This window comes from Leptodactylus fuscus, chromosome 6 (assembly GCF_031893055.1).
Source record: "Leptodactylus fuscus isolate aLepFus1 chromosome 6, aLepFus1.hap2, whole genome shotgun sequence".
NCBI lineage: Eukaryota > Metazoa > Chordata > Amphibia > Anura > Leptodactylidae > Leptodactylus > Leptodactylus fuscus.
In genome coordinates this window covers 70,156,619-70,184,173 of record NC_134270.1, presented here as the reverse complement: position 1 = coordinate 70,184,173, position 27,555 = coordinate 70,156,619, and the positions used below count along the sequence as shown (strand labels likewise).

The 27,555-nt window shown below is 40.3% G+C and overlaps 1 protein-coding gene across 4 annotated transcripts in view; it reads left to right on the top strand.

Annotated features, from left to right (window-relative positions):
- Positions 1–27,555, top strand: part of LOC142210770 (myosin-binding protein C, fast-type-like) — a 127,410-nt gene that overhangs the window by 72,228 nt on the left and 27,627 nt on the right. For all 4 annotated transcript variants that reach the window (XM_075280180.1, XM_075280182.1, XM_075280181.1 and 1 more), the window contains 12 exons: positions 9,332–9,449; positions 10,180–10,222; positions 10,461–10,532; positions 13,013–13,227; positions 15,114–15,246; positions 18,066–18,190; positions 19,031–19,136; positions 19,229–19,395; positions 19,487–19,652; positions 19,994–20,100; positions 22,932–22,961; positions 24,774–24,913. In XM_075280180.1, the coding sequence (XP_075136281.1) occupies positions 9,332–9,449; positions 10,180–10,222; positions 10,461–10,532; positions 13,013–13,227; positions 15,114–15,246; positions 18,066–18,190; positions 19,031–19,136; positions 19,229–19,395; positions 19,487–19,652; positions 19,994–20,100; positions 22,932–22,961; positions 24,774–24,913 (1,422 nt within the window). The remainder of the gene's footprint in view (positions 1–9,331; positions 9,450–10,179; positions 10,223–10,460; positions 10,533–13,012; positions 13,228–15,113; positions 15,247–18,065; positions 18,191–19,030; positions 19,137–19,228; positions 19,396–19,486; positions 19,653–19,993; positions 20,101–22,931; positions 22,962–24,773; positions 24,914–27,555) is intronic.

Here is a 27,555-nt window from a genome sequence, read left to right as displayed (position 1 = left end):
TGATTTTGATAATGACCTGTTCTCAGGGTGTGACCCATCCTTTGCCACACCGCTATATAGGTTCCAACATTGGAGGCTGCTTGGATGATCAGTGGAGGGTTAAGGTGTCACAGTCCTTCTTATCTGATACACATTGTGACCTATACTAGGAGACGTCATCAGTATTAAAATTGGCCTTCAGACTGAAAAACACCTTTATCTCTTAACTGTGACATCACTGTTTACTATCCCTGTATTGTGACATCACTGTTTACTATCCCTGTATTGTGACATCACTGTGTTCATAATCTTAATACTCTTATGTCACTGTGTTTGTTATCCTTGTCCTGTGATAGTTTGTTGACTTTTTATTGTGGTATCCTTGTATTACGACATCATTGTGTTTATTAACTCTGTACTGTGACATCACTGTTTTCATTATCCTCTACTGTATGTATTATCCCTGTGCTTTGACACTACTATATTGTTTTTCGTTCTACTGTTATATCACTGTGTTCATTATCCTTGTACAATTGCACAGTTTATTATTAGAGATGAGCGAACACTAAAATGTTCGAGGTTCGAAATTCGATTCGAACAGCCGCTCACTGTTCGAGTGTTCGAATGGGTTTCGAACCCCATTATAGTCTATGGGGAACATAAACTCGTTAAGGGGGAAACCCAAATTCGTGTCTGGAGGGTCACCAAGTCCACTATGACACCCCAGGAAATGATACCAACACCCTGGAATGACACTGGGACAGCAGGGGAAGCATGTCTGGGGGCATAAAAGTCACTTTATTTCATGGAAATCCCTGTCAGTTTGCGATTTTCGCAAGCTAACTTTTCCCCATAGAAATGCATTGGCCAGTGCTGATTGGCCAGAGTACGGAACTCGACCAATCAGCGCTGGCTCTGCTGGAGGAGGCGGAGTCTAAGATAGCTCCACACCAGTCTCCATTCAGGTCCGACCTTAGACTCCGCCTCCTCCGGCAGAGCCAGCGCTGATTGGCCGAAGGCTGGCCAATGCATTCCTATGCGAATGCAGACTTAGCAGTGCTGAGTCAGTTTTGCTCAACTACACATCTGATGCACACTCGGCACTGCTACATCAGATGTAGCAATCTGATGTAGCAGAGCCGAGGGTGCACTAGAACCCCTGTGCAAACTCAGTTCACGCTAATAGAATGCATTGGCCAGCGCTGATTGGCCAATGCATTCTATTAGCCCGATGAAGTAGAGCTGAATGTGTGTGCTAAGCACACACATTCAGCACTGCTTCATCAAGCCAATACAATGCATTAGCCAGTGCTGATTGGCCAGAGTACGGAATTCGGCCAATCAGCGCTGGCCAATGCATTCTATTAGCCCGATGAAGTAGAGCTGAATGTGTGTGCTAAGCACACACATTCAGCACTGCTTCATCAAGCCAATACAATGCATTAGCCAGTGCTGATTGGCCAGAGTACGGAATTCGGCCAATCAGCGCTGGCTCTGCTGGAGGAGGCGGAGTCTAAGGTCGCTCCACACCAGTCTCCATTCAGGTCCGACCTTAGACTCCGCCTCCTCCGGCAGAGCCAGCGCTGATTGGCCGAAGGCTGGCCAATGCATTCCTATGCGAATGCAGACTTAGCAGTGCTGAGTCAGTTTTGCTCAACTACACATCTGATGCACACTCGGCACTGCTACATCAGATGTAGCAATCTGATGTAGCAGAGCCGAGGGTGCACTAGAACCCCTGTGCAAACTCAGTTCACGCTAATAGAATGCATTGGCCAGCGCTGATTGGCCAATGCATTCTATTAGCCCGATGAAGTAGAGCTGAATGTGTGTGCTAAGCACACACATTCAGCACTGCTTCATCAAGCCAATACAATGCATTAGCCAGTGCTGATTGGCCAGAGTACGGAATTCGGCCAATCAGCGCTGGCCAATGCATTCTATTAGCCCGATGAAGTAGAGCTGAATGTGTGTGCTAAGCACACACATTCAGCTCTACTTCATCGGGCTAATAGAATGCATTGGCCAGCGCTGATTGGCCAGAGTACGGAACTCGACCAATCAGCGCTGGCTCTGCTGGAGGAGGCGGAGTCTAAGGTCGGACCTGAATGGAGACTGGTGTGGAGCGATCTTAGACTCCGCCTCCTCCAGCAGAGCCAGCGCTGATTGGCCGAATTCCGTACTCTGGCCAATCAGCACTGGCTAATGCATTGTATTGGCTTGATGAAGCAGTGCTGAATGTGTGTGCTTAGCACACACATTCAGCTCTACTTCATCGGGCTAATAGAATGCATTGGCCAATCAGCGCTGGCCAATGCATTCTATTAGCGTGAACTGAGTTTGCACAGGGGTTCTAGTGCACCCTCGGCTCTGCTACATCAGATTGCTACATCTGATGTAGCAGTGCCGAGTGTGCATCAGATGTGTAGTTGAGCAAAACTGACTCAGCACTGCTAAGTATGCATTCGCATAGGAATGCATTGGCCAGCCTTCGGCCAATCAGCGCTGGCTCTGCCGGAGGAGGCGGAGTCTAAGGTCGGACCTGAATGGAGACTGGTGTGGAGCGATCTTAGACTCCGCCTCCTCCAGCAGAGCCAGCGCTGATTGGTCGAGTTCCGTACTCTGGCCAATCAGCGCTGGCCAATGCATTCTATTAGCCCGATGAAGTAGAGCTGAATGTGTGTGCTTAGCACACACATTCAGCTCTACTTCATCAGGCTAATAGAATACATTGGCCAATCAGCGCTGGCCAATGCATTCTATTAGCTTGATGAAGCAGAGTGTGCACAAGGGTTCAAGCGCACCCTCGGCTCTGATGTAGCAGAGCTGAGGGTGCACAAGGGTTCAAGTGCACCCTCGGCTCTCCTACATCAGAGCCGAGGGTGCGCTTGAACCCTTGTGCAGCCTCGGCTCTGCTACATCAGAGCCGAGGGTGCGCTTGAACCCTTGTGCACACTCTGCTTCATCAAGCTAATAGAATGCATTGGCCAGCACTGATTGGCCAGAGTACGGAATTCGGCCAATCAGCGCTGGCCAATGCATCCCTATGGGAAAAAGTTTATCTCACAAAAATCACAATTACACACCCGATAGAGCCCCAAAAAGTTATTTTTAATAACATTCCCCCCTAAATAAAGGTTATCCCTAGCTATCCCTGCCTGTACAGCTATCCCTGTCTCATAGTCACAAAGTTCACATTCTCATATGACCCGGATTTGAAATCCACTATTCGTCTAAAATGGAGGTCACCTGATTTCGGCAGCCAATGACTTTTTCCAATTTTTTTCAATGCCCCCAGTGTCGTAGTTCCTGTCCCACCTCCCCTGCGCTGTTATTGGTGCAAAAAAGGCGCCAGGGAAGGTGGGAGGGGAATCGAATTTTGGCGCACTTTACCACGTGGTGTTCGATTCGATTCGAACATGGCGAACACCCTGATATCCGATCGAACATGTGTTCGATAGAACACTGTTCGCTCATCTCTATTTATTATCTCTTTATTGTGGCATCCTTGTATTGTAATATCATTGTGTTTATTAACGCTGTCCTGTGATATCAGTGTGCATTTTATACCTGTCCTGTGATATCAGTGTGCACTTTATCCCTGTGCTGTGACCTGACTGTGCACTGTATGCCTGTACTGTGACATCACTATGCTTGTACTGACTCTACTGTGCACATTAACCCTGTACTTTGACTGCACTATGTTCCTTGTTGATTGTTCTAGTATGATATCACTGTGTTCATTATCCTTGTACTGTGGCAATGGTTATCTCTTTATTGTGACGTTTTTCTATTGCAATATCATTATGTTCATTGTGCTTATTAATGCTGTACTGTGAAATCAGTGTGCACTTTATCCCTGTATTGTGACATCAGTGTGCACTTTATACCTGTACTGTGACATCACTGTGCAGTTTATTCCTGTATTGTGACATCAGTGTGCACTTTATTCCTGTATTGTGACATCAGTGTGCACTTTATACATGTACTGTTACATCAGTGTGCACTTTATTCCTGTATTGTGACATCAGTGTGCACTTTATTCCTGTATTGTGACATCAGTGTGCACTTTATACCTGTACTCTGACATCATCAGTGTGCACTTTATTCCTGTATAGTGACATCAGTGTGCATCTTATCCCTGTATTGTGACATCTGTGTGCACTTTATACCTGTACTCTGACATCATCAGTGTGCACTTTATTCCTGTATTGTGACATCAGTGTACACTTTATACCTGTATTGTGACATCAATGTGCAGTTTATCCCTGTATTGTGACATCAGTGTGCACTTTATTCCTGTATTGTGACATCAGTGTGCACTTTATACCTGTACTGTTACATCAGTGTGCACTTTATTCCTGTATTGTGACATCAGTGTGCACTTTATTCCTGTATTGTGACATCAGTGTGCACTTTATACCTGTATTGTGACATCAGTGTGCACTTTATTCCTGTATTGTGACATCAGTGTGCACTTTATACCTGTACTGTTACATAAGTGTGCACTTTATTCCTGTATTGTGACATCAGTGTGCACCTTATCCCTGTATTGTGACATCAGTGTGCACTTTATACCTGTACTGTAATATCAGTGGGCACTTTATCCTTGTACTTACTTTGTACATTACCGCTGAACTTTGAAATCACTATGTTAATTAGTTTTTACTGTGACATCACTGTGTTAATTATCACTTTATTGTGACATCACAGTGACGGAAGTATATCAAGTCCGTCATTTCCTATGATTGTCATGATCTCTCCTGTGCTGGAGTATGATGTGCCCAGTAGATTTATTAAGAGACTTAGGCTTCTTAAAAAATTAGATGTTCTCTATGCTCAAGAATCTAAAATATATTAGTTACAAGCTAACATAGATTTGAACTAAAATTTATGCCAGTTTCTGGAATAAATTATAATACATTTGCCAGGCTTTGAGAAATAACAACCCTTCTTGTTAACTGCAACCCTCAATACACTCACTTTTTGGCATGTGGGACACAAATATTCTATAAGGCTCAAATATTACAGTAAAAAAATAAGTAAAATGTATAATAAATCACAACATTTTACAACGCATATTAACTGTAACAGAAAGCACTACACAAAGGCATGACCGCTTCACCACCTTGCCTATATGATGGCTATGTCTTACTGAATTTTACTATAGACTTCAATAGGATTTAAAATGGGGAATGTAATATTAAATATGAAAAAATCCATTTTGCTCTTGAAAAAAGAAATGAGCAACAAATATAGCTTTTCTGCAGCATTAAATGTAAAAAATGAGTTATAAAGCTACCCGTATGGATGTGGGTAAAAAGCTTTACATTGACAAAAACTCTGCAGACTTTCTGTTAACAACACTGCAGATAAAACACACAATGTGTTTCTGGAACAAAAATGTGATGGTCCTAGGATATATTATTAAGATAGATCATCATTAACATTCCTGCTATAACTGTATGAATAAATGGACAATTATGATCAATAATGGCTAGTTGTCAATATATTTATACATATATAGTAGGAATAAATGTATAATAGCGCCACACACAATGTTAAGAAAAGACTTTCAGAAATTTTGTTTCATAGGGAATGCATTTAATAAAATAGGTAAATAAGGAAAAATTGAATGATACCAAGCTGCAATACCAGGCACAAGCCAAGGAGTAAGGTGCATAGGAGACATCAGTCTTAATACATTCCTCCACTATTTATTTTCCATTTATGAATGTAATGGAACTCCAAAGAAAGAAACATATGAGCATAAGACTAGCTCAGTTCAGGACACTCCACCCGAGGAAGACTAAGATAGATGCATGGTGGTTAATATTCAGAATATGGCACCACAATCATCAGTATTAATCCTGAGTCCAATTTCATCTTTACTTTACTTTTTGAAGCATCATTGCAGTGGCTTCCACAGCTCAAAGACAGTATACACATATACCATAAGAATTCAATATAAAGGCAACTGATTATTGGCAAAAGTATTTTACTTCATACATGTACAGTGTTGACCAAAAGTATTGTCACCCCTGCAATTCTGTCAGATAATACTCGTGTTCTTCCAGAAAATGATTGCAAGCACAAACTCTTTGGTATTAATATCTTCATTTATTTTGCTTGCAATGAAAAAACACAAAAGAGAATGAAAAAAAAGTCAAATCATTGATTATTTTACACAAAACTCCCAAAATGGGCTGGACAAAAGTATTGGCACCCTCAGCCTAATACTTGGTGGCACAACCTTTAGACAAAATAACTGCGCACAACCGCTTCCGGTAACCATCAATGAGTTTCTTACAATGCTCTGCTGGAATTTTAGACCATTCTTCTTTGGCAAACTGCTCCAGGTCCCTGAGATTTGAAGGGGGCCTTCTCCAAACTGCCATTTTGAGATCTCTCCACAGGTGTTCTATAGGATTCAGGTCTGGACTCATTGCTGGCCACTTTGGAAGTCTCCAGTGCTTTCTCTCAAACCATTTTCTAGTGCTTTTTGAAGTGTGTTTTGGGTCATTGTCCTGCTGGAAGACCCATGACTTCTGAGGGAGACCCAGCTTTCTCACACTGGGCCCTACATTATGCTGCAAAATTTGTTGGTAGTCTTCAGACTTCATAATGCCATGAACACAGTCAAGCAGTCCAGTGCCAGAGGCAGCAAAGTAACCCCAAAACATCAGGGCACCTCCGCCATGTTTGACTGTAAGGAACGTGTTCTTTTCTTTGAAAGCCTCTTTTTTTTTTTCCTGTAAACTCTATGGTTGATGCCGTTTCCCAAAAAGCTCTACTTTTGTCTCATCTGACCAGAGAACATTCTTCCAAAATGTTTTTGGCTTTCTCAGGTAAGTTTTGGCAAATTCCAGCCTGGCTTTTTTATGTCTCTGGGTAAGAAGTGGGGTCTTCCTGGGTATCCTGCCATACAGTCCCTTTTCATTCAGACGGTGAATAGTACGGGTTGACACTGTTGTACCCTCGGACTGCAGGGCAGATTGAACTTGTTTGGATGTTAGTCGAGGTTCTTTATCCACCATCCGCACAATCTTGCGTTGAAATCTCTCGTCAATTTTTCTTTTCCGTCCACATCTAGGGAGGTTAGCTACGGTGCTATGGGCTTTAAACTTCTTGATGACACTGCGCAAGGTAGACACAGGAACATTCAGGTCTTTGATGATGGACTTATAGCCTTGAGATTGCTCATGCTTCCTCACAATTTTGCTTCTCAAGTCCTCAGACAGTTATTTGGTCTTCTTTCTTTTCTCCATGCTCAATGTGGTACACACAAGGACATAGGACAGAGGTTGAGTCAACTTTAATCCATTTCAACTGGCTGCAAGTGTGATTTAGTTATTGCCACCACCTGTTAGGTGCCTCAGGTAAGTAACAGGTACTGTTAAATACACAAATTAGAGAAGCATCACATGATTTTTCAAACAGTGCTAATACTTTTGTCCACCCCCTTTTTTATCTTTGGTGTGGAATTATATTCAATTTGGCTTTTTGACAATTCTTTTTGTGGTTAATGGAAAATAAATATTATCTGACAGAATTGCAGGGGTGCCAATACTTTTGGCCAACACTGTAAATACATACAATCCTCCCCTCCCTTCCCTCCATATACATGTATTTCCAGTATATGTAACTATAACTAGGCTTCCTTTGAAATCTATGGATTTTATATTAAATAAATTATGGCTTATTATTGCCTTTTGTTTCTTATATATTTAGTACTAGCTTTTACCCGCGACTTCGTCCGCGGAACCTTGACTGTCTGCGTGACGCACCTGGCTGGGAGCGCAGGCTTGTTCCTTTTTATTGTGTCCGCAGGGGGGCCTTCCTACCTCCGAGGGTCCATGGACCCTCTGTGCGAACCTTGCGGCCCTCTTAAACTGTTTACCTCCTCTCCTTTCTGGCGCCCGCCACCCCCTTTCTCCCTACCCGCTTCCCCTTGTGGTCACTCCTTTCAGCTACCCCGTGCCCCTTTGCGACCCAGGAATGTGGCGACTTCCCCCCCTAACAGCATGCCCCCTTCTTCCGTGTTACCTACTCCGGGCCCTGTTACCTACCCCGTGCGGCCCGCTGGAACTGTTTACCTCCTCTCCTTCCTGGCAGCCGCCACCCCCCGTTCTCCCTACCCGCTTCACCTTGTGGTCACTCCTTCCACCTACCCCGTGGCCCTTTAGCACCCCAGGAAGGTGCCCCCTTCCACCCCTAGTACCTGTGACGTGGTCCGCGGCAGGGTTCCTGGTTTGCGCGACACAGCGTCAGCGCAGGCCTAGCTGCGTCTGTTACAATTTGCATTATTGTAAATGGGACATCTTGTAGTGTCCTTTACTGTTAGTGTCTGTCCTTAATTGTCCGTTTACAAAGATTTGTGATTTTTCAAGGTGTCCTTGGCGTGGAGGGCCTGAGGAGGGTTGTTAAGGCAGTGTCCTTGCCGTGGAGGGCTTGTGGAGGTGGGTGAAGGCTCCCAGCAGCGTCGGGGAGTGTGTCGGCCTGCAGAGGCAGTGAAGTGTTAGAACGATACTGCGGAGCTGTGAGGAGAGAAGTGCGTAGCCGCTGGCGGAATGGCAACTTACCAGTCTCCTTGCCCTGGAGGGCCTGTGGAAGGGCGGGTAGGCAGTGTCCTGGGGCCGAAGGGGTGGTGGAGACTCGGGAAGGCCATCTGTTAGCCGTGGAGGGCTGGGGAGGTGCGGGAAGGCTCCCACCAGCGTTGAGGAGTGTGTCGGCATGCAGAGGATTTTGTGCGTACAGTGTCCACAAAATGGTGGCGTGCAGAAAGACGTTGTATAGAGGGGGAAGATGTGCATGCGCGTAGCAAGAGCAAGTAGTGGGCGGAGTCGGGGAGCGTAAGATGGCTGATCCAGAGCGTTGCAGAGGTTTCCCCCTGGACGGAGATGAAGGTGAGGGTGTAAGTGGGCAAGTGTATTGACATGTTGTAGTGTGGGGTTAGGGGCTAGGCTTGAGAGGCCAATAGGGAGTGTGTGGCTTGTGTGAGTGGTCAAAAATGTGTGGGATTGTAGAGCTCATGCTGTGAGTTTGGGGTTTGGGGGTGTCCTGGGCAAAATGTATATGCGTGAGTGGAACGAAAAGTAGCCTATCGTTCAATCCTGCCTAGGAACTATGTTTTGTGAAAATTTCACGCAAATCGGTGAAGGCATTTTTGCGTGATTGAGGAAAAAACATCCAAACATCCAAACACACAAACATCCAAACACACATACTTTCACCTTTATAATATTATTAAGATACTAGTCAATATTCTATTTCAAGAGTATATATAAAATGTCTAGATCTGCTTTTAGGCTATAAAAATGTAAATGTAATCTTGCATACTATGTTTCTGCAGCTATACCATTTTGGATTGAAGGTTTTCAAAGCAGTCAAGGCTGATAATGGGTCTTACAGATGTGAAGTAAGCTCCCCTGACAATCGTGAGAACTGCACCTTCAATGTCTCAGTTGAAGGTAAGCTTACATACAAATATTAATATTTCACATGTACAACTAGAAGTCAAGTCTTCTACTTGCATATCAGCCTTAGAGGCCAAATCAGAGTAAGGTATATTTGGAAGTTGCTCAAACAGCACTGGGGGCGTCCCCAATGCTGCCAGAGAACTCTCCAGCGCCGCCTCCATCTTCTTTAGGAACGGGTCTTTGCGTCTTCTTCTGGGGGTTGGCTTCAAACTTCTAGGCCTCGGGCCTAGGGCAAAGTTGACTGCACATGCCCGCTGGCCGCGAGAAAATGGCCGCTTACAATACTTTTTTTTGTGGCTTGTACTTCAGCCCCAATGACAGCAATAGTAGACACAAAGAACAGCATATTGCACACAGGTGTTTATGCCAGTAGAGGACGCACTTAAGTCATGATGAGTCTGTGTGTCATCTTGAGTTAGGTGCATTCTCACACTGTCCTTACGTCTAGGAGAAAATCTACATTTAGAGAGATGAGGGGAATTAAAAGAGGGCCCCTCCTCTACTCACTCAAAATTACCAAACAGGGGATAGAAACCTTTTTTGATCTAAATTGTTGTTCAGAAGTGTAGCTTGAAGTTGTAAATGTGAACAGTGTCTTAGATTCATTTGTATATTTAAATTCATGAAAATTGCCATAAGGTAACACTGAAAATGCAGACACTAGTTCCCTGTTATTTTACATATCAAATATCTTTATATGTGATCTCATCTTTTATTACAGATGCCGGTGATGATGGAAACGTTTTGAAAGCTTTTAAGAGGACGTAAGTATCCAATCTATATATATCTATGGGACAGTGACTGACAATGTCTGTATGCGCTGTGGAATATATTGGCCCTATACAAGTACGAGAAATAAATAATTAATATCCAGAGTAAATGCAATGTAATATGGAAGTCCCTTTCATTACGTGCTACCAATTTATTTCTGAATTTTTATGTTTTTGTTTTTTACAAGGATTTAACTTGCTAACATTGTGTTTTGTGTTTATCAATTTGTAGACCCAGTGGAGAACCAGGAAAAAGAAGCCATGATGCTGGTGAACTCGATTTCAGCGCTCTCCTCAAGAAAACGTAACTAATTATTTACATTTTTAATCCTGCTTTATTCTGCCTTTTATTATATATTGCCATAAGGAATTTTGGTCCCCCCCTCCTCCCCAATGTATCTTACAGTTTCCTGTCCTGTGGCCCCATATCACATATATAATGTTCCCAACTGCTCTCCACACAGTATCATGTTTTTGAGATTTGCAGACCCCCCTCCACCGGTTTGGTTTGTTTGGTAAATTATTGCACCCTGAGGTATAATAAATATAATAAGTAGAGGCCCAGGGGAGGCGAGGTAAAATAATAAACACTTATACTCAGCTTGGCTCACCTCTCCCGGGCATCCTCTTTCTCCCCTTATCCTCTTAAGCTTCTTGTGTAATTTGCCACTGAGGTCACTGCTGAGGCCTGTAATAGGCCATCAGCAGTCATGTCGGGCAAGATGATGCCATGGTACCCTGACCCAGAATTATGATGTCAGCGTGCCCCCTATGATTGCTGAGCCCTAATCACAGTCCTCAACGGCAACTCCCCAAGATGTCCGTCAGAGGCTTGAAGAGGATGTTGGAATATTGTTGGACTCCAAGGAGAGGTGACTATAAGTGTTTGCTATTTTTACTCACCTCTCTTGGTTCACTACTAAAGGCTATGCACTGCTCTGCTACCTATACAGCTGCTGACATTTTATAATTTATTATTGCACAGAACGCTCATGTAGTTCTCTGGAGAAATGAGCATACTGATGCCTGCGAAAGGCAGAAGAGGGGAGTGAACATAATCTGCTAAGGGGTGGTGGAAGGTTATGACGCGAGGGTGCTCGGAACACAGGGAAAGAGGGTCCTAAACTTAGTGGTGATGGGGTGTGTGTAAATAAGAGGATCATAAACTATGTGTGGGCCATAACTACTGTAAGGGACCATAAGGGACCATATGCTGTGAAGAGGGTAAAAAAGTGAGTCATATACTGTCTGGGGGCCATATAAAGGGTTCCGATACTGTGTGGAGACAATAAAAATAAGTTATATACTGTGTGGGGCAAAAAGGGGTCAAATATTGTGGGAACCATAAGAAAGGGGTTATATACTGTGGGGGTCAATAAAAAATAGGGTCATACACTGTGGGTGGCAAAAAAAGGGGTTTGTATGCCATGCGGGGACACAAAAGGGGGTAATATACTGGGCTAAAAAAAGGGGGGTTATGTACTGTGTAGGGGGCAAGAAAAAGAGGTCATATACTGTTTGAGGAGCCAGACAAAGGGAGTCATATACCATGTGGGCTGCCAGAAAAAGGAGGTCATATGTCGTGCTGTAGAAAAATAAAAGGGGGGTCATATACTATGGGGGAAAAAGTTCTGTTATATATATATAACATGGGTGGTCTAAAAAAGGGGTCATATACTGTGTGGGTACAAAAAAAGCGGATGTGTGATGGGCCATAAAAAAGGGGGTCATATATTGTGTTGGGAGCCAGATAATGGAGGTAATGTATCCTGTTGTGGGCCGATAAAAAGGGGATCATGTATTGTGTGGTGAGCCAAAAAAAAAGGGGGTTGTATATTATGTGGGGGTCAAAAAGGGGGTGTTATACTATATGATGGCCAAAAAATGGGATTTTATGATCTGCCAAAAGGGGGCATGTTCTAAGTAGGGGCCCCATTAGCCATTCCTATTTTTGAGTCTTACTGACACCTTTTCTTTCTGCCTGGGCTTTGATGGACATCATAGACAGGTGCACTGCTTATACACCTTTTATTCCAGGGATGGTAGGAGCTAAAAAAAAAATCATATCTTGCTCTGTTGAACTTGACCCATTCATGTACTTATGTAAAGGGTAGCCATGTAATTGTACATGTATAGCTCACCAATACTTCCTCAGGGATTTTTGAAACCACATCCATGGTGAGCCATGCCAGCTTCTTAAAACCAGTTAGCTTCATGAAACATCTATATAAAGCAAAAACAGAGGCACATGGGGTAATATTGCAGACATAGAGATTGAAAGGCCTCTGCAAAGAAGATGCTCATCTACTGATATTCCATAACAACAACTATAGCAAGAAAATAATCCGTGTAACAGAAGAGCTGCAGGTGTCTCTGGTATCACCATGAAGAAAATCTAAAGGTGCTGTGGGCATTAGGATGTAATAAAAACTATAGAAAATCACCAGGCACCCGCACTCAAGTGAACAATTTTTTATTCATATAGCAGTCCATAAATCATGTGTTTCAGGGGAGACCCCTTCATCAGGTAACAGGACAGCTGTTATCCTGTTATCTGAAGAAGGGGGTCTACCTGAATTACGTCATTTCTGGACTGCTATATCTATTGAAACTGTATTCTACTTGAGTTGATCAGTGGCGGTGCCTGGTGATTTTCTGTAATTCATTTTGCAATCTTAACTTGGTGAAACAAACTTTTCAATATCTTGCTGTCATTTTCTGCATTATAGGTTATTCATGTTCATTGTTCTTAAATTTATTTTATTTTTTCCTCTGTCCACTAAGCGAGAGAGAAAAGAAGGAAAAAGTGGAAAAGAAAGTGGAGAAAAGAAAAGACGACGATGACCCCATGGCAGGAATCCCTCCACATGTCTTGGAAATATTGAGGAATGCCAAACCAAGCGAGTATGAAAAAATTGCCTTCCAACACGGTATCACTGATCTCAGAGGAATGCTGAAACATCTGAAGAAAAAGAGAGTCGAAGTACAGAAACAAGACGGTATGTGTGAGGTTTGCTTGTCAGAATTTTTTCCGTATATGATTATTAGTGTTTGCTGCATGCATGTTCCAGGTTTCATTAGTTGTCATCAGTAAAGTTAAGGTGATTTTTGTCTTGGAATTTGTTTTATTTATCATAAAATGGAGTAAAAACTTGGAGCGGATTAGAAAAAAAGACTAATACCAAATGTTTTTTTCCCTTTATGAATAACCACACGGTGCGGGAGTCTTTTAAGTACCCATTTACATGACTGTGTTCTTTCTACGGTCTGCTAACCTACAGATCTGTATTCCACAAAAAACATGTCCGGTTTGCATCTGTATGTCATCATGAATTATGGATCTACAAAAAGACTTGTATGATCCTCTACAACTTGTATGGACGAGTCTGTGCTGCAGATATGGATGGAAATAGGACATGCACCTTTTTTTTTTAATGTAGATTGTGAGCCCCATATAGGACTCACAATGTACATTTATTTTTTTTCCCCTATCACTATGTCTTTGGAGTATGGGAGGAAATCCACAAAAACACAGGGAGAACATACAAACTCCTTCTAGATGTTGTCCTTGGCAGGATTCGTACCCAGGACTCCAGCTCTCAATGTTAACCACTGAGCCACCGTGTTGCCCCTGTGCTCCATATTTTTCTGATGGTTCTGATGGTTCAGACACCAATCCATAAAAATTACAGATGTGTGGCCGAAACAATCAATGGGTCCGTATATTATCCATAATTACAGATACTATATGCAAAACAAATACAGTTCCATGCCTGGTGCCTAACAGAATAGATTTGTACATAGTAGTTTAATGGATTGCTTCATTTCTGTAGTAATGAAAAGTCATTTTCACAAAAGAAAGAATATTTCCTCTGCAAAGTGGTTTAACTTACAGTAGCATAATCCCCTCAAGTACCCAAGGATCCAATTAGAATGACACATACATTATTATGTAGCGCTGATATAATAAACAGTTATAGGGGAGAATGAAAGAAGTTAAGCATGTTTGTACTGAACAAAAATGAACTACATGATGTATCCAGTGGCATCAGTACTCAAACAGTGGTAGAGAATGAGGGATTTTATAGGGCTTTTTTCAGTGACAAACAATATGGCTAACATAGCTATCATACCTATTATTATCATATTATACCTATTATACATATTATACCTATTATACCTATTATACCTATCATACCTATTATTCCTGTTGTGGAAATAACTCTTTAATACCACATTAACCAGCATTTAATGGATCTTTATTAATTTTTTATTTATTGCCTTGTTTATCTACTCTATAAAGAAGTTTATGGGTTTAAATATGGGATGCACATGAGCTAGATCTGTTTTTTAAAGGGGTTCTATCATTGGGAAAAGTTATTTTTAGCTAAGCACATACTTGCATAGCCTTTAGAAATGCTATTCCACACATACCTTTTGTATGTAAATCGCCTCAGTAGTTTTTGAATGAGGCTGTTTTTATTCATATGCTAATTAGCCTGCACCGTGCATCCCGGAAGTGTCCGTGATCACTGTCTGCTATTCTCTGCTATGTCTGTGAGATGAGTCATCATCAGCAGCAGCCTCTCTGCTCTCACACACAAAGCAGAGAATAGCAGACAGTGATCATAGAAACTTCCGGGGTGCACGGTGAAAGCTAATTAGCATAAGAATAAAAATAGTCTAATTCAAAAACTACTGAGGCGATTTACATACAAAAGGTAGGTGTGAATTGGCCTTTCTAAAGGCTATGCAAGTATGTGCTAAGTTAAAAATGACTTTTCCCAATGATATAGCCCCTTTACATATGTTCATTATTTTCAATATCTTATAGTTTCCTTTACTGTTTCTTTATGATTGACTGAAATGATGTGTAATTCTGCAGCTTTCACAAGGAGGCTCGATAACTGTTACACAGTAGACAAACATCAGAAGATTAAAATTCATGTAGAGGTCTCAAACCCTGATCTTCCAATTAAATGGCTGAAAAATGGGCAAGTGATAAAACCCAGTGCCAAGTAAGTAAAAATTAATTATTTTGTTTTGTGATCATTTTGTAAAAATTGGAATTCTATAGTATTTCTTATCCTTTGGCCATTAACATACATTCAACGTTTTGTGCCTAGCTGGCTAAACTCGTCATTTTTCATTATGCAAAATGAAACGAGTTCATTATTAGATCAAATACACATGTAGCCAAGTTTAACATGACTTTTGAACACATTAAGTAAAAAAGCGGTTAATCACTTTAAAGCTGAGAATAAGTGTTGTGGAAAATCTGTGTATTTGTAGCAGATTTTGCTGTGTTTTACTGAGACAAAGTTAGGAGTAGTTTTAGCAGAGAGGAGAAGTATTAGGCTTAGGCTAAGGCCCCATGGGACATCCCACAGCAAGAAAACGCTGCAGGAAAAACCACGGCGGCAACGCATTTTGGTTCTTACAACGGCACTTTAGACAGAAAGTTCACAGAGTTTTCCTCTGCAGACTTTCTGTTACAATTATACCTATGAGGAAACCATTGGCATCTCTATATGTATAATTGATATGCCTCAATTTCCAAAACCACAATGGTTTGAGAAATTGCGGCGTGTTCGCACTGCAGTTTTTTCCGCAAAGTGGAAATGGGATTCACTAGAATCCCATCCACTTTGCCTTTACTGTAAAACGCTGCGACTTTTCTCACAGTGTTTCTGCCACAGGATGGAATGGACTTTTATAGACCCTTGATAAACTCATATGTGCTACCACTTTGCCTACATGGCAACACTAGGCAAATAAACAGAAACTGTTGTGATAAATCAGGTACAGTGCAGACATGAAATGAAATGATCGCTAGAATGTATTAAATTCCATCTGCAGACAAAAATAGAAAAAAATAGTTATGCCTGAAGATATATATTTACAGTCGAACATGTTTTGGATATTGGGGATTTCCAATTTTGGTATGAAAGCTACTCTACTCACTATAGCCAGCGCTCTTATCATTCAAGAGCTTGAATTGCAAAAGTTGTATAATAACACTAGCTGCAATCTGAAGAGAGACTATTACATATCCACAGAGATGGCAGCATTTGGCATAAATTTGTCACAAACTTATTCTGTTTATTGTGGACCACTATCACATGTAAAATACATGAAAGATCACTTTTCTCATAGTAAACTTACAAATAGGCCTCTTTTGTCGCTACCAAACTCATAAGACTTGCCTCAGAAGAACACATTGGCCACATCCCATTTTCATGACTCAGAGAACAACTTAGCCTCTCCTGAGGTGCCATATGAGCTGAGTTTTTCATATGCTACATATGCAGCTGACCCTTATTTGGGATTCCTTTTTAGGCAAGTCTCCAGGCAAGTCATCTTTAGCTAGGAAATCGGTTTATACAGGTCTTTCAAAACGGCTACGGATATAAGTGGCATTAATTCTTGATGAACATAGTACAGCACCTAATAATTTCTTAATCTTAGATAATCAACAGAAATGTATTTAGTAAAACTTATAAACGTAGATTATTTAGCATATTAAAGGGTTATCCCTTTGATTGGATATCAGGCTGTTCGAGGTGTTTGAATCCAGTTGAACACCAGGTGGCAAACTCGCTAAAAATTTGATTTCCCTCCCACCTTCCCTAGCGCTTTTTTTGCACCAATAACTGTGCAGGGGAGGTGGGAAAGGAACTATGACAACGGAGGCATAAAAAAAATCGGAAAAAGTAATTGGCTGGCTAATTCAGGTGACCTCCATTTTATACGAACAGTGGATTTAATATCCGGTTCATATGAGACTGTGAACTATGTGACTGTGAGACAGGGATAGATGTACAGGCAGGGTTAGCTAGGGATTACCTTTATTTAGGTGGGAATGCCACTCACACAGCTCTTTGGGGCTCTATCTGGCCGGGATCCCTGTCAGCTTGCTTTTTCTCATAGGAATGCATTGACCAGCGTTGATTGGCCGAATGCCATACAGAGTACAGCATTCGGCCAATCAACACTGGTTCTGCCGGAGGAGTCATAGATTGTTCCATAGCAGTCTCCATTCTGGTCCGATCTTAGACTCCGCCTCCTCAAAGACGAGCCTCCGGCAGAACCAGCGTTGATTGGCCAAATGCTGTACTCTGTATGGCATTCGGCCAATCAACTCTGATCAATGCATTCCTATGGGAAAAAGTCAGCTTCCGCATATTGCAAGCTGACAGGGATCCCGACATAATACAGTGACTTGGGCATGTTAGATGCCCCCAGACATGCTTCCCCTGCTGTCCCGGTTGCATTCCAGGGTGTTGGCATCATTTCCTGGTATGTCATAGCGGACTTGGTGACCCTCTTGAGTCGAATAGTGGTTTCCCCCCTAAACAAGTATTTATTACCCATAGACTATAATGGAGTTCAATGTTTGATCGAACAGTCGAGTATTGAGCTACTTGAATCGAACTTCGAACATTTCACTGTTTGCTCATCTAATAACAATACTTATTATAATTACTAGAAATCTAATATAAATGCAGATCAAATACTATGCACATGCTTGTTATCTGTGTGTTTACATAGAGAAATAAACCTTATTAGCAAACTGCAATTACCTGAACTGATTGTCCTCCTGGCAGAGCTGTAGATAACAGTGAGAGCAATGAGTGATGTCACTTGTACTATCACACAGGTCCGTTGTTGTGTAAAGAATGGGAGGAATAAGTTCACATAGCAGGAAAACAAAGCAGCATTGCAAAAGCAATATATTTAGGAAAATTCTTCAATTTACATAAACTACCAGTATAGATAGAACCCTTGAGATGGGAATACCCTTTTAAGGTGATATCTATATAATTTCTATTTACAGATATGTGTTTGAGAATATTGGCCTTAAAAGAATTCTCACTATCAACAAATGTACGCTGGCAGATGACGCAGAATATTCTTGTGTTGTTGGTGATGACAGATGTTCTACAGAGCTCTTTGTTAAAGGTAAATTAACTCTGAGACATACGATCATTTATGCAAGATCATTATGTATTTTTACATCTTTAGACAAAAACTGAATCTCCAAAAAGTTTTCATGGTCCCTTTACAGGGATTCTGACAAAGAATTGTAGATAGGATTACAGACATAAATTACACGTGTATAGATATGTCTCTGAGACTGCACCTATCTCCAAAATGGGGATGCTCCGACCATAGTTCTAACTTGTGTGGGCAGAGTGAATAGAGACATTGCTGAATATTCACGGATCCTTCATTTAATTCTGTGAGAGTTCTGAACACAGCAAGTGCACTTACTGTCCGAGGTGGAAATACTCATGGAATAACTAAAGATCCTATATATCATTTTCATGCTTTGATGGTATCAGACTTGACAGGAAGCAAGCAAATTTCGCGACCGGCATCAGCCAGAAAAATGATCGGAAATCGGATTTTGAAATCTCAAGATCGGCGCAACCCTAAAAGTGACTTTTCCCATAGAGAAGCATTGACTAGGGTTGAGCGATTGGGATTCGAAAAGATCGGATCCCGATCGGCAATCGAGCAAATTTCACGATCGCGATTGGGATTGGCTGGAAAATGATTGGAAATCAGATTTTAAAATCGATTCTGAAATCTCAAGATCAGTACCCTTGAGATCTTAGAAACAAGTAGAAAGTTTTGGCCCTGTCCTGTCTAAAGACAAAATGTTCACTTTTTGGAAAGGTGTAATGACAAAAAACAAATGAAAAAACTAAATGATAAAACCAGATGTGTCCATCTGTCAGTACAGTACCAAACCGTATGCAAACTATATTCTTCAATGTCAATACTTATTTTCTATAGAGCCTCCAGTGACGATTGAAAAACCCCTTGAGGACCAACAAGTATTTGTAGGTGATAAAGTGGAATTAGAAGTGGAGGTTTCAGAGGAGGGAGCCCAAGTCATCTGGTAAATCTCCCAATTCTCTGTGTTTTTGTATTTTTACAACTTCTTCTACAAGTGGAGCTTTGTTGCATTGAATTACCTTTTTGATTCTAAAGGATGAAAGATGGTGTAGCGCTGACACGTGAGGAAATGACCAAGTATCGCTTTAGAAAAGATGGCAAAAAACATACTCTGATCATTAATGAAGCTAATAAGGAAGACAGTGGACGATATTCAGTGGAAACTACTGGTGGAACATGTGAAGCTGACCTTGTGGTAGAAGGTACTGATATGCATAGCTTTCCTAATTGTAAATGTTTTTTATATTATGTGTATTTAGAACCTGAAGCTCATTCATGTTGTACTCTTTTCAGATAAGAAATTAGAAGTCTTACAGGGAATTGCTGACTTGACAGTAAAAGCAACTGAACAAGCTGTCTTCAAATGTGAAGTATCTGATGAAAAAGTGACCGGCAGGTGGCTCAAAAATGGAGTGGAAATCCGACCAAGCAAACGCATCACAATGAGTCACAAGGGCAGGTAATACCTGTATGCCAAAGTGAATTCCACCCTAAGATCAAGCATGGGTTCCCATGGTTTTAGCTCATTATTAGCAGACATCTTTTATCTTTTAGAAATGACTTCATAATCATTGAAAATTATATCATTTCCTGGGATTGGAATTTTTTTTTTTTCATGTAGAACTGAAGAGGGCATTTTGCATGAAAATTATTCCAATGATGAGCTTATGATCAGTATTTTACAAACAGAGTATACTATAATATAAAAGAGTTATTAATAAATAGGGCAATTATTTGTATGTCTTTTAAGCATAGTTAAGAATTCTACCTGGTAAGCATGTCTTTTATATGCCCCTATAGAATCCATAAATTGGTGATTGATGATGTGAGACCAGAGGATGAAGCTGACTACACTTTTGTTCCTGATGGATATGCTTTGTCGCTCTCTGCTAAACTCAACTTCCTTGGTAAAGTAATACATATAATTATTGGAAACCATTTTAAACTCATTTTTGTAAAAATTTTGTAATTGTTTATACAATTTTCCATGATTTTTTTTACATAATGAGGCAGGTTTATTAAACTGTCTAATAGAAAAATTGCCTTACTTACCTAAAGAACCAATCACAGCAAAGCCTTTCTTTATTTTGTCTTTTCCTGTTAAAAAATTAAAACTGATCTGATTGGTTGCTGTCAAGAATTGGGTCTCCTACACAGTGTATCCAACTCACTATATACCAATTCTGTGGGGTATCCACACATCTTGCTCGCCAAACACATATGTATGAACCTGGGTGCATCCTTAGGACAGATATCTAATTCATCAGTCACCGATGGCACTAGACTACACACATCCACACAAATAGCTGCCACCACTTGCCACTATATGGTAGGCGAGACACCAATATACCCAAACCATGCACAACTAGCAAATAAAAGGGTAACAAGGCTAAGCTATACTTACTTTCTTAACACTTGGAGACATTTAGAGACAAGGACAATCATTAAATTTTAGATGAAATACAGTCCTATGAAAAAGTTTGGGCACCCCTATTAATCTTAATCATTTTTAGTTCTAAATATTTTGGTGTTTGCAACAGCCATTTCAGTTTGATATATCTAATAACTGATGGACACAGTAATATTTCAGGATTGAAATGAGGTTTATTGTACTAACAGAAAATGCGCAATATGCATTAAACCAAAATTTGACCGGTGCAAAAATATGGGCACCTCAACAGAAAAGTGACATTACTATTTAGTACATCCTCCTTTTGCAAAGATAACAGCCTCTAGTCGCTTCCTGTAGCTTTTAATCAGTTCCTGGATCCTGGATGAAGGTATTTTGGACCATTTCTTTCTACAAAACAATTCAAGTTCAGTTAAGTTTGATGGTTGCCGAACATGGACAGCCCGCTCTCAAATGATCTGAAAACAAAGATTGTTCAACATAGTTGTTCAGGGGAAGGATACAAAACATTGTCTCAGAGATTTAACCTGTCAGTTTCCACTGTGAGGAACATAGTAAGGAAATGGAAGACCACAGGGACAGTTCTTGTTAAGCCCAGAAGTGGCAGGCCAAGAAAAATATCAGAAAGGCAGAGAAGAAGAATGGTGAGAACAGTCAAGGACAATCCACAGACCACCTCCAAAGAGCTGCAGCATCATCTTGCTGCAGATGGTGTCACTGTGCATCGGTCAACTATACAGCGCACTTTGCACAAATAGAAGCTGTATGGGAGAGTGATGAGAAAGAAGCCGTTTCTGCACGTACGCCACAAATAGAGTTGCCTGAGGTATGAAAAAGCACATTTGGACAAGGCAGCTTCATTTTGGAAACAAAAATTGAGTTGTTTGGTTATAAAAAAAGGCGTTATGCATGGCGTCCAAAAAGAAACAGCATTCCAAGAAAAACACATGCTACCCACTGTAAAATTTGGTGGAGGTTCCATCATGCTTTGGGGCTGTGTGGCCAATGCCGGCATCGGGAATCTTGTTAAAGTTGAGGGTCGCATGGATTCCACTCAGTATCAGCAGATTCTTGAGAATAATGTTCAAGAATCAGTGACGAAGTTGAAGTTACGCCGGGGATGGATATTTCAGCAAGACAATGATCCAAAACACCGCTCCAAATCCTCAGGCATTCATGCAGAGGAACAATTACAATGTTCTGGAATGGCCATCCCAGTCCCCAGACCTGAATATCATTGAAGATCTGTGGGATGATTTGAAGCGGGCTGTCCATGCTCGGCGACCATCTAACTTAACTGAACTTGAATTGTTTGTCCAAAATACCTTTATCCAGGATCCAGGAACTGATTAAAAGCTACAGGAAGCGACTAGAGGCTGTTATCTTTGCAAAAGGAGGATCTGCTAAATATTAATGTCACTTTTCTGTTGAGGTGCCCATACTTTTGCACCGGTCAAATTTTGGTTTAATGCATATTGCACATTTTCTGTTAGTACAATAAACCTCATTTCAATCCTGAAATATTACTGTGTCCATCAGTTATTAGATATATCAAACTGAAATGGCTGTTATAAACACCAAAATATTTAGAACTAAAAATGATTAAGATTAATAGGGGTGCCCAAACTTTTTCATAGGACTGTATACACAAAAAAGTACAGTGTTTAACGGAAAAAAAATGTAATGACAAAAAGACATAAACAAGGAAAAACTATTAAAAATAAAAAAGAACAGACCATTTATAAGGCTCATTAGGATCAAAGCAAACTCTAAAGGTGGCTTGTATCTCCAAAATCTGACCAACAGGTCATGTACCTCATCAGTTTTTAAAGGATTAATGCACTGGAACCACTTGCCTCACCTACAATGTTAGAATTTTTCTTTGTTCAATATACAGAGGCTTATCCATTTATGCCTGACTGGCCAGGAGTTGTCTCATCCTGGGTTTGGAGCCACATACAAAGACTTGCTAACTAGTGGCCATCTGTATTGAATGCACCCAATGGATTTTTTTGACCATCTGTATCTTGGCTCGTGGATTGAAATTACCATACAAATTACACAGGAGCCATACTGACATATTGAAGCAAACTCCAACCACAGCTATACACACAAAAGTAAAACATAACTAGAAACATCTCATAACACAATACAATACTTATTTCATCACATTTGCTCGTATAAGCAACTAAGATACTTCTTCTTTTTTGACAGTTTAATAAATCTGCTCCATTATTTTTATTTTTATTTCTACATATTACAGGTCTTAACTGATAACTGATACCAATAAGACACAAATCTAATTTTTTTTGTCTTTTTTTTTTCCAGAGGTCGTAGTTGAATATGTTCCACTAGAAGGTGAGGCCATTACAAAAGCACTGGATTCTCTTTGTTTGTTAAGTTTCCCTGCAATGAAGTAATAATAATCCATAGTCAGTTTGGTTTAGCTTTTCTATTGGTCGGTATGATGTTAGGAAATCCAAATTTATATTTGACTCCTTTAAAAAAATCCAGCAGTTTGCAAATAAAAAAAAAAAATACTTAGAATTGCCATATTCTAACACCTATAACATTTTTATTTCCGTGTATGAGGATGCATGAGACATCCTTTTTTTTTTCTTTTTTTTTAGTCGGGCCAGATGTACTTTTTATTTATACCAATGCAGGGAATGTATATTGCTTTGATAGCTTTTTATCCAAATTTTTATGGGAGGCAAAACAGCAAAAAAAAAAAATAGTGGTTCAGCTCTTTAGATTTTATTTTCCCACTGCAGCGTTCATCATATAGAAAAATATTTTTCTGTGTTTGTAGACTGGGTGTTTTACTTTTATATGTTCTCTAGGGAAAGGGGGTTGATATGAATTTTTAATGTCTCTGCTCCGGAGCGGATGCCGTATTTAAATGCACGACATCTGCCAAGAAACCGTGAAAACCTCTGCTATATTTATCTTGAGATAGACTGTATGTCACTTGATTCAGATGACTCTTTTTTATAGAAGTCTACAGAGAGGAAGGAGAAAAGTGTGCATAGAGTGCAGAATCCCTGCGGAGATCTGGCGGCAAGCACACGGACCTCATTGTAGTCTATGTGCTTTCACTGGCACACTACTTGCAGTTGCTTTCGGTATTCCGTTCGGGGGGTCCTCATGTGGACTCCCCCCGGACGGAATACCAGCGCAGATGTGAACGAGGCCTAAGGCAGACGGATAACTCAGAAATACAGCCACTGGCAAGGATTACCTTCACTTCAACTTATATTATCTAACTTTCTAACAAAATATGCAATAGAATGTTTTGAGGGAGTGCTTCCTTAATCTTACGAGTAATAGTTGTTAATATCCCTAGTGGTTTATGGTAGTAAAAGATTTAATGATAACTTTCCTGTTGGTATATTGAACTGTAGTATTGTACTGAATACTACAAAATTTCTTTCCCTTCCTATTCCAATTGAGACCTTTGACTACTTCGGCACATACATACAGCATCATCAGCTATAATAAGGTCAATAAGGGTATGTTCACACAGAGTATTTTGCAGGCAGATTTTGACACAGAATCCACCTCAAAATCCGCCTTCAAAAACGTCTCCCATTCATTTCAATGGTAGTCCCTTGCTTTTTTTCCCGCTAGAGATTTTTTTCAGTTAGTGTTATCTTCCCACAGATTCCGTGGCTGAGTCAGTTGCGGTGTCCATGGCTTGAGACTCATTCCTGATTAGCTCCATTCATCCGGGCCTAATCAGGAGCGGGATGCTGTGACGGGATGCCAATACACTGCATCGGCATCCTTTTGTGACTAGCCGCACGGAAAAGTCCCGCAGCGGAAAAAGCTCGGAGAAGATAAATTCAGATGCATCAGGCATGGAGATGAAATTAAACATATGGTCATTGTAGCATTACTCCAGCTGATGTGTAAAAGCTACCATTCTTTATCTATTTTTCTATACTTGATCTTCACAAATATAAAAAATGCTCTGTTTTATGGAATTAATCGCATTAATGACTACTCCCATAGAATGGACAAAGTTTAATGTGATTGACAATTTAATTTCTTAATTTATCCACAAAAGGTAAACTAATTTTCATGTTATAAAACTAACATTTTTTTTTTTAAATAATGCATGTATTTTCCTAAGGCTTACAATTCACAGTATGTCTGTATTTCCTCAAGAACCACCCAAAATCCATCTTGACTGCAGTGGAGGAACACCTGTCAACACCATAATAGTTGTGGCTGGAAACAAGTTACGTTTTGATGTCCCAATAACTGGAGAACCTGCACCAACTGTCACTTGGTTTAAGGAAAATGTGGTAAGATCATATTACGGTAATTCAATAAAATCTTTGCAAAAACCTATCTCTTTGAGCAGATCGCCCTTTTATCCAGACCAGATTGCCTATAACAGAGTTTCAGTTTTACTATATACTACAGTACACATGCAGGTCATCTGCCCTAGAAGACCGTACCTTTCTGCTTTATAAATAATGGAACAGGAAAGTTATTAGAAACCCTATTTTTTATTACATATAGTAAGAGAAAAAAGGTAATTGCGGCTCACCTCCGTGTATGACTTTATCCCAGTGAATTTCCTTTGGGGTGCACGGATACTCCAGACATGGAAGAGTAGAATATAAGAATGCATAGAAAAAGTGAAAAACTGGCAGCTCTTCGAGAAATTGTGAAATATGGGCTGATATATATTAGCGTTGCAGTGCAGTCATGTTATCTTCATTTTTTATCTTATTTGTCTATACTTAGCTTGTTGTCCGATGAATATACTTAAGATCTTGAGGTGACACAGGAGGCACACTATAAGTTTATTTTGGCCACATATATATGGGAATTCTCTATGCACAATGTAATGTGTATTGTTATATGCATTGTGGAAAGTATTATATATTGTAAAATGAACCATATTCATACTGATGAGGCGCTATGGATTTAACATGCTATTAATGATAGTAATAAAAGTCAGTTAATATAGTACGCAATCCATGTAGAAAAAATAGTGTATTATATAGAAATCAAATAAAACGCAGTACATTATAGATGCATGCATTTTACGATGACATCATATGTATGGGTCTTATTTTAAGCTAAGATCGGATAACGCATAGTGTGATATATCGCCACAAATAATAGAACAAACCAATAAATACATTACACAATTGCGGTATATAAAATATCAATTTATTTAGAAAAAACGCAGTGCAAGTCACATGCATGCGTTTCTGCAGAGATATACAGTATGTGTATTGGTACTTATTCTAAACCAAGGTTGGGCAATAGATAGTTAATACCTCAAATATTTTGTATTTCGTATCAGGTGAATGCAACTAGGAATCTTCTGAACTTGTATAAAAGCTGACAGACGCTAGGTTCACACCTGCGTTCAGCACTCCGTTCTGTGCTTTCGTCTTCTACATGCCAGAAGAGCACAGACCGGGTTCGGCCTCGAGTGGCGGTGAGCGTTTTATGCTCTCCACCACGAAACCGTTTTTTTAAAATCCGGACACAGAGTACTGCATGTCCGACTCTGTGTCCGGATTATAAAACTCGGTTTCGCGGCGGAGAGCGTAAAACACTCACTGCCGCTCACGGCCGGACATCTTTCTCACCCATTCAAATGAATGGGTGAGAAAGAGTCCTGCAGGTTTCCGTCGCCTGCCTCTGTTTTATGCAGGAAACGGAAACCCGCAGAACGGAGACCGGGCGCAGATGTGAACGAGCCCATAGTCTGTAGCTATACACATGCTTTGTAAAAGAGATGTAACAATCTCGAAACGCGTCAGCAGCGTTTTTATGTGGGGATTTTTTCTGCTATAGTTTTCTTTTTGTCACTTTTTTTGTTAGAAATTGATGTTTTAACTTTTTTTGGAATTAAAAGTTATATTTTACATTCCTTGGAGAGTTGCCAGTTTTTTTTCCCTTTTTCTATGTGTTCCTATTTTTTATTACGTGTGCTGATATGACTCTGTTTAAAAATACTTTGCATGATTACTTTTGGAAATATTCGGTAGATTTACTGGAAAGATTTGTTTCAGACCTCAGGGTATAATAATAAAATGAAATTTATACTCCTCTTTTCTGGGCTGTGCTGCTGTGCCTGTTGCTCTTTCCCGGGTGTCCTCGTTGTCTTCCAGCTCTGTTGCCTGCCCCAGTTCATCCCTGAGGTCTGTGATTGGGCCTCTGTGGTTATGTGGGGACATCAACGTCACGACAGTGACTGTTTTCACTTCTATGGGTAAGCCCTGAAATAAAAGGGTTACTTAACTGGTCCCCACCCTTAAGCTTGGCATACAGATGAGATGCCTATCTTTCCTGATAGGTATCTGATGGCAGCTTGTTTCCCCATGAACAAAATGCAATGTACAATGATCAGTTAAAAACAGACCCTTAAAAGGGTCTTCTAAGGATGTGACATCACAACCACTGGTCACATGGCAATGCTGCCACTCGGTCCCATTCATTCCATCTGAGATGCTATATGAGGGCTTACTTTTTGCAGTTCAAGTTGTAATGCTTAATGGCACCATTTTGGGGTATATAGAAATTTATACAACTGATCAGCTTTTATTAACTCTTTCTTTGATCGAATAGAGAAAAAAAAAACATCAATCCAATGTCTATTATGCTTTACATTTTGAGACATTTAATATATGGATAAAAACAGGATGAATTTTTTTGTCTTGGCCAATAAAATTAAAATGATACAAAATTTATAATTAAAATTTCATAACTTCTTTATTTTTCTGTCAATAGCATTGCATGTTTTGTTTTTTTTCCAGGAAGACCCAGCACTTTTATTAGTTCTATTAGTGTTGGGAAACATAAGACTTTTGGATCTTCATTTGGTGGTGGACAAAAATTTGCAATTCAAGCATTGTTTTTTTTTTTTAGATCTTATTTAGTGTTCACTATGTGGGATAAATGATATCACAGTTGTATTGCT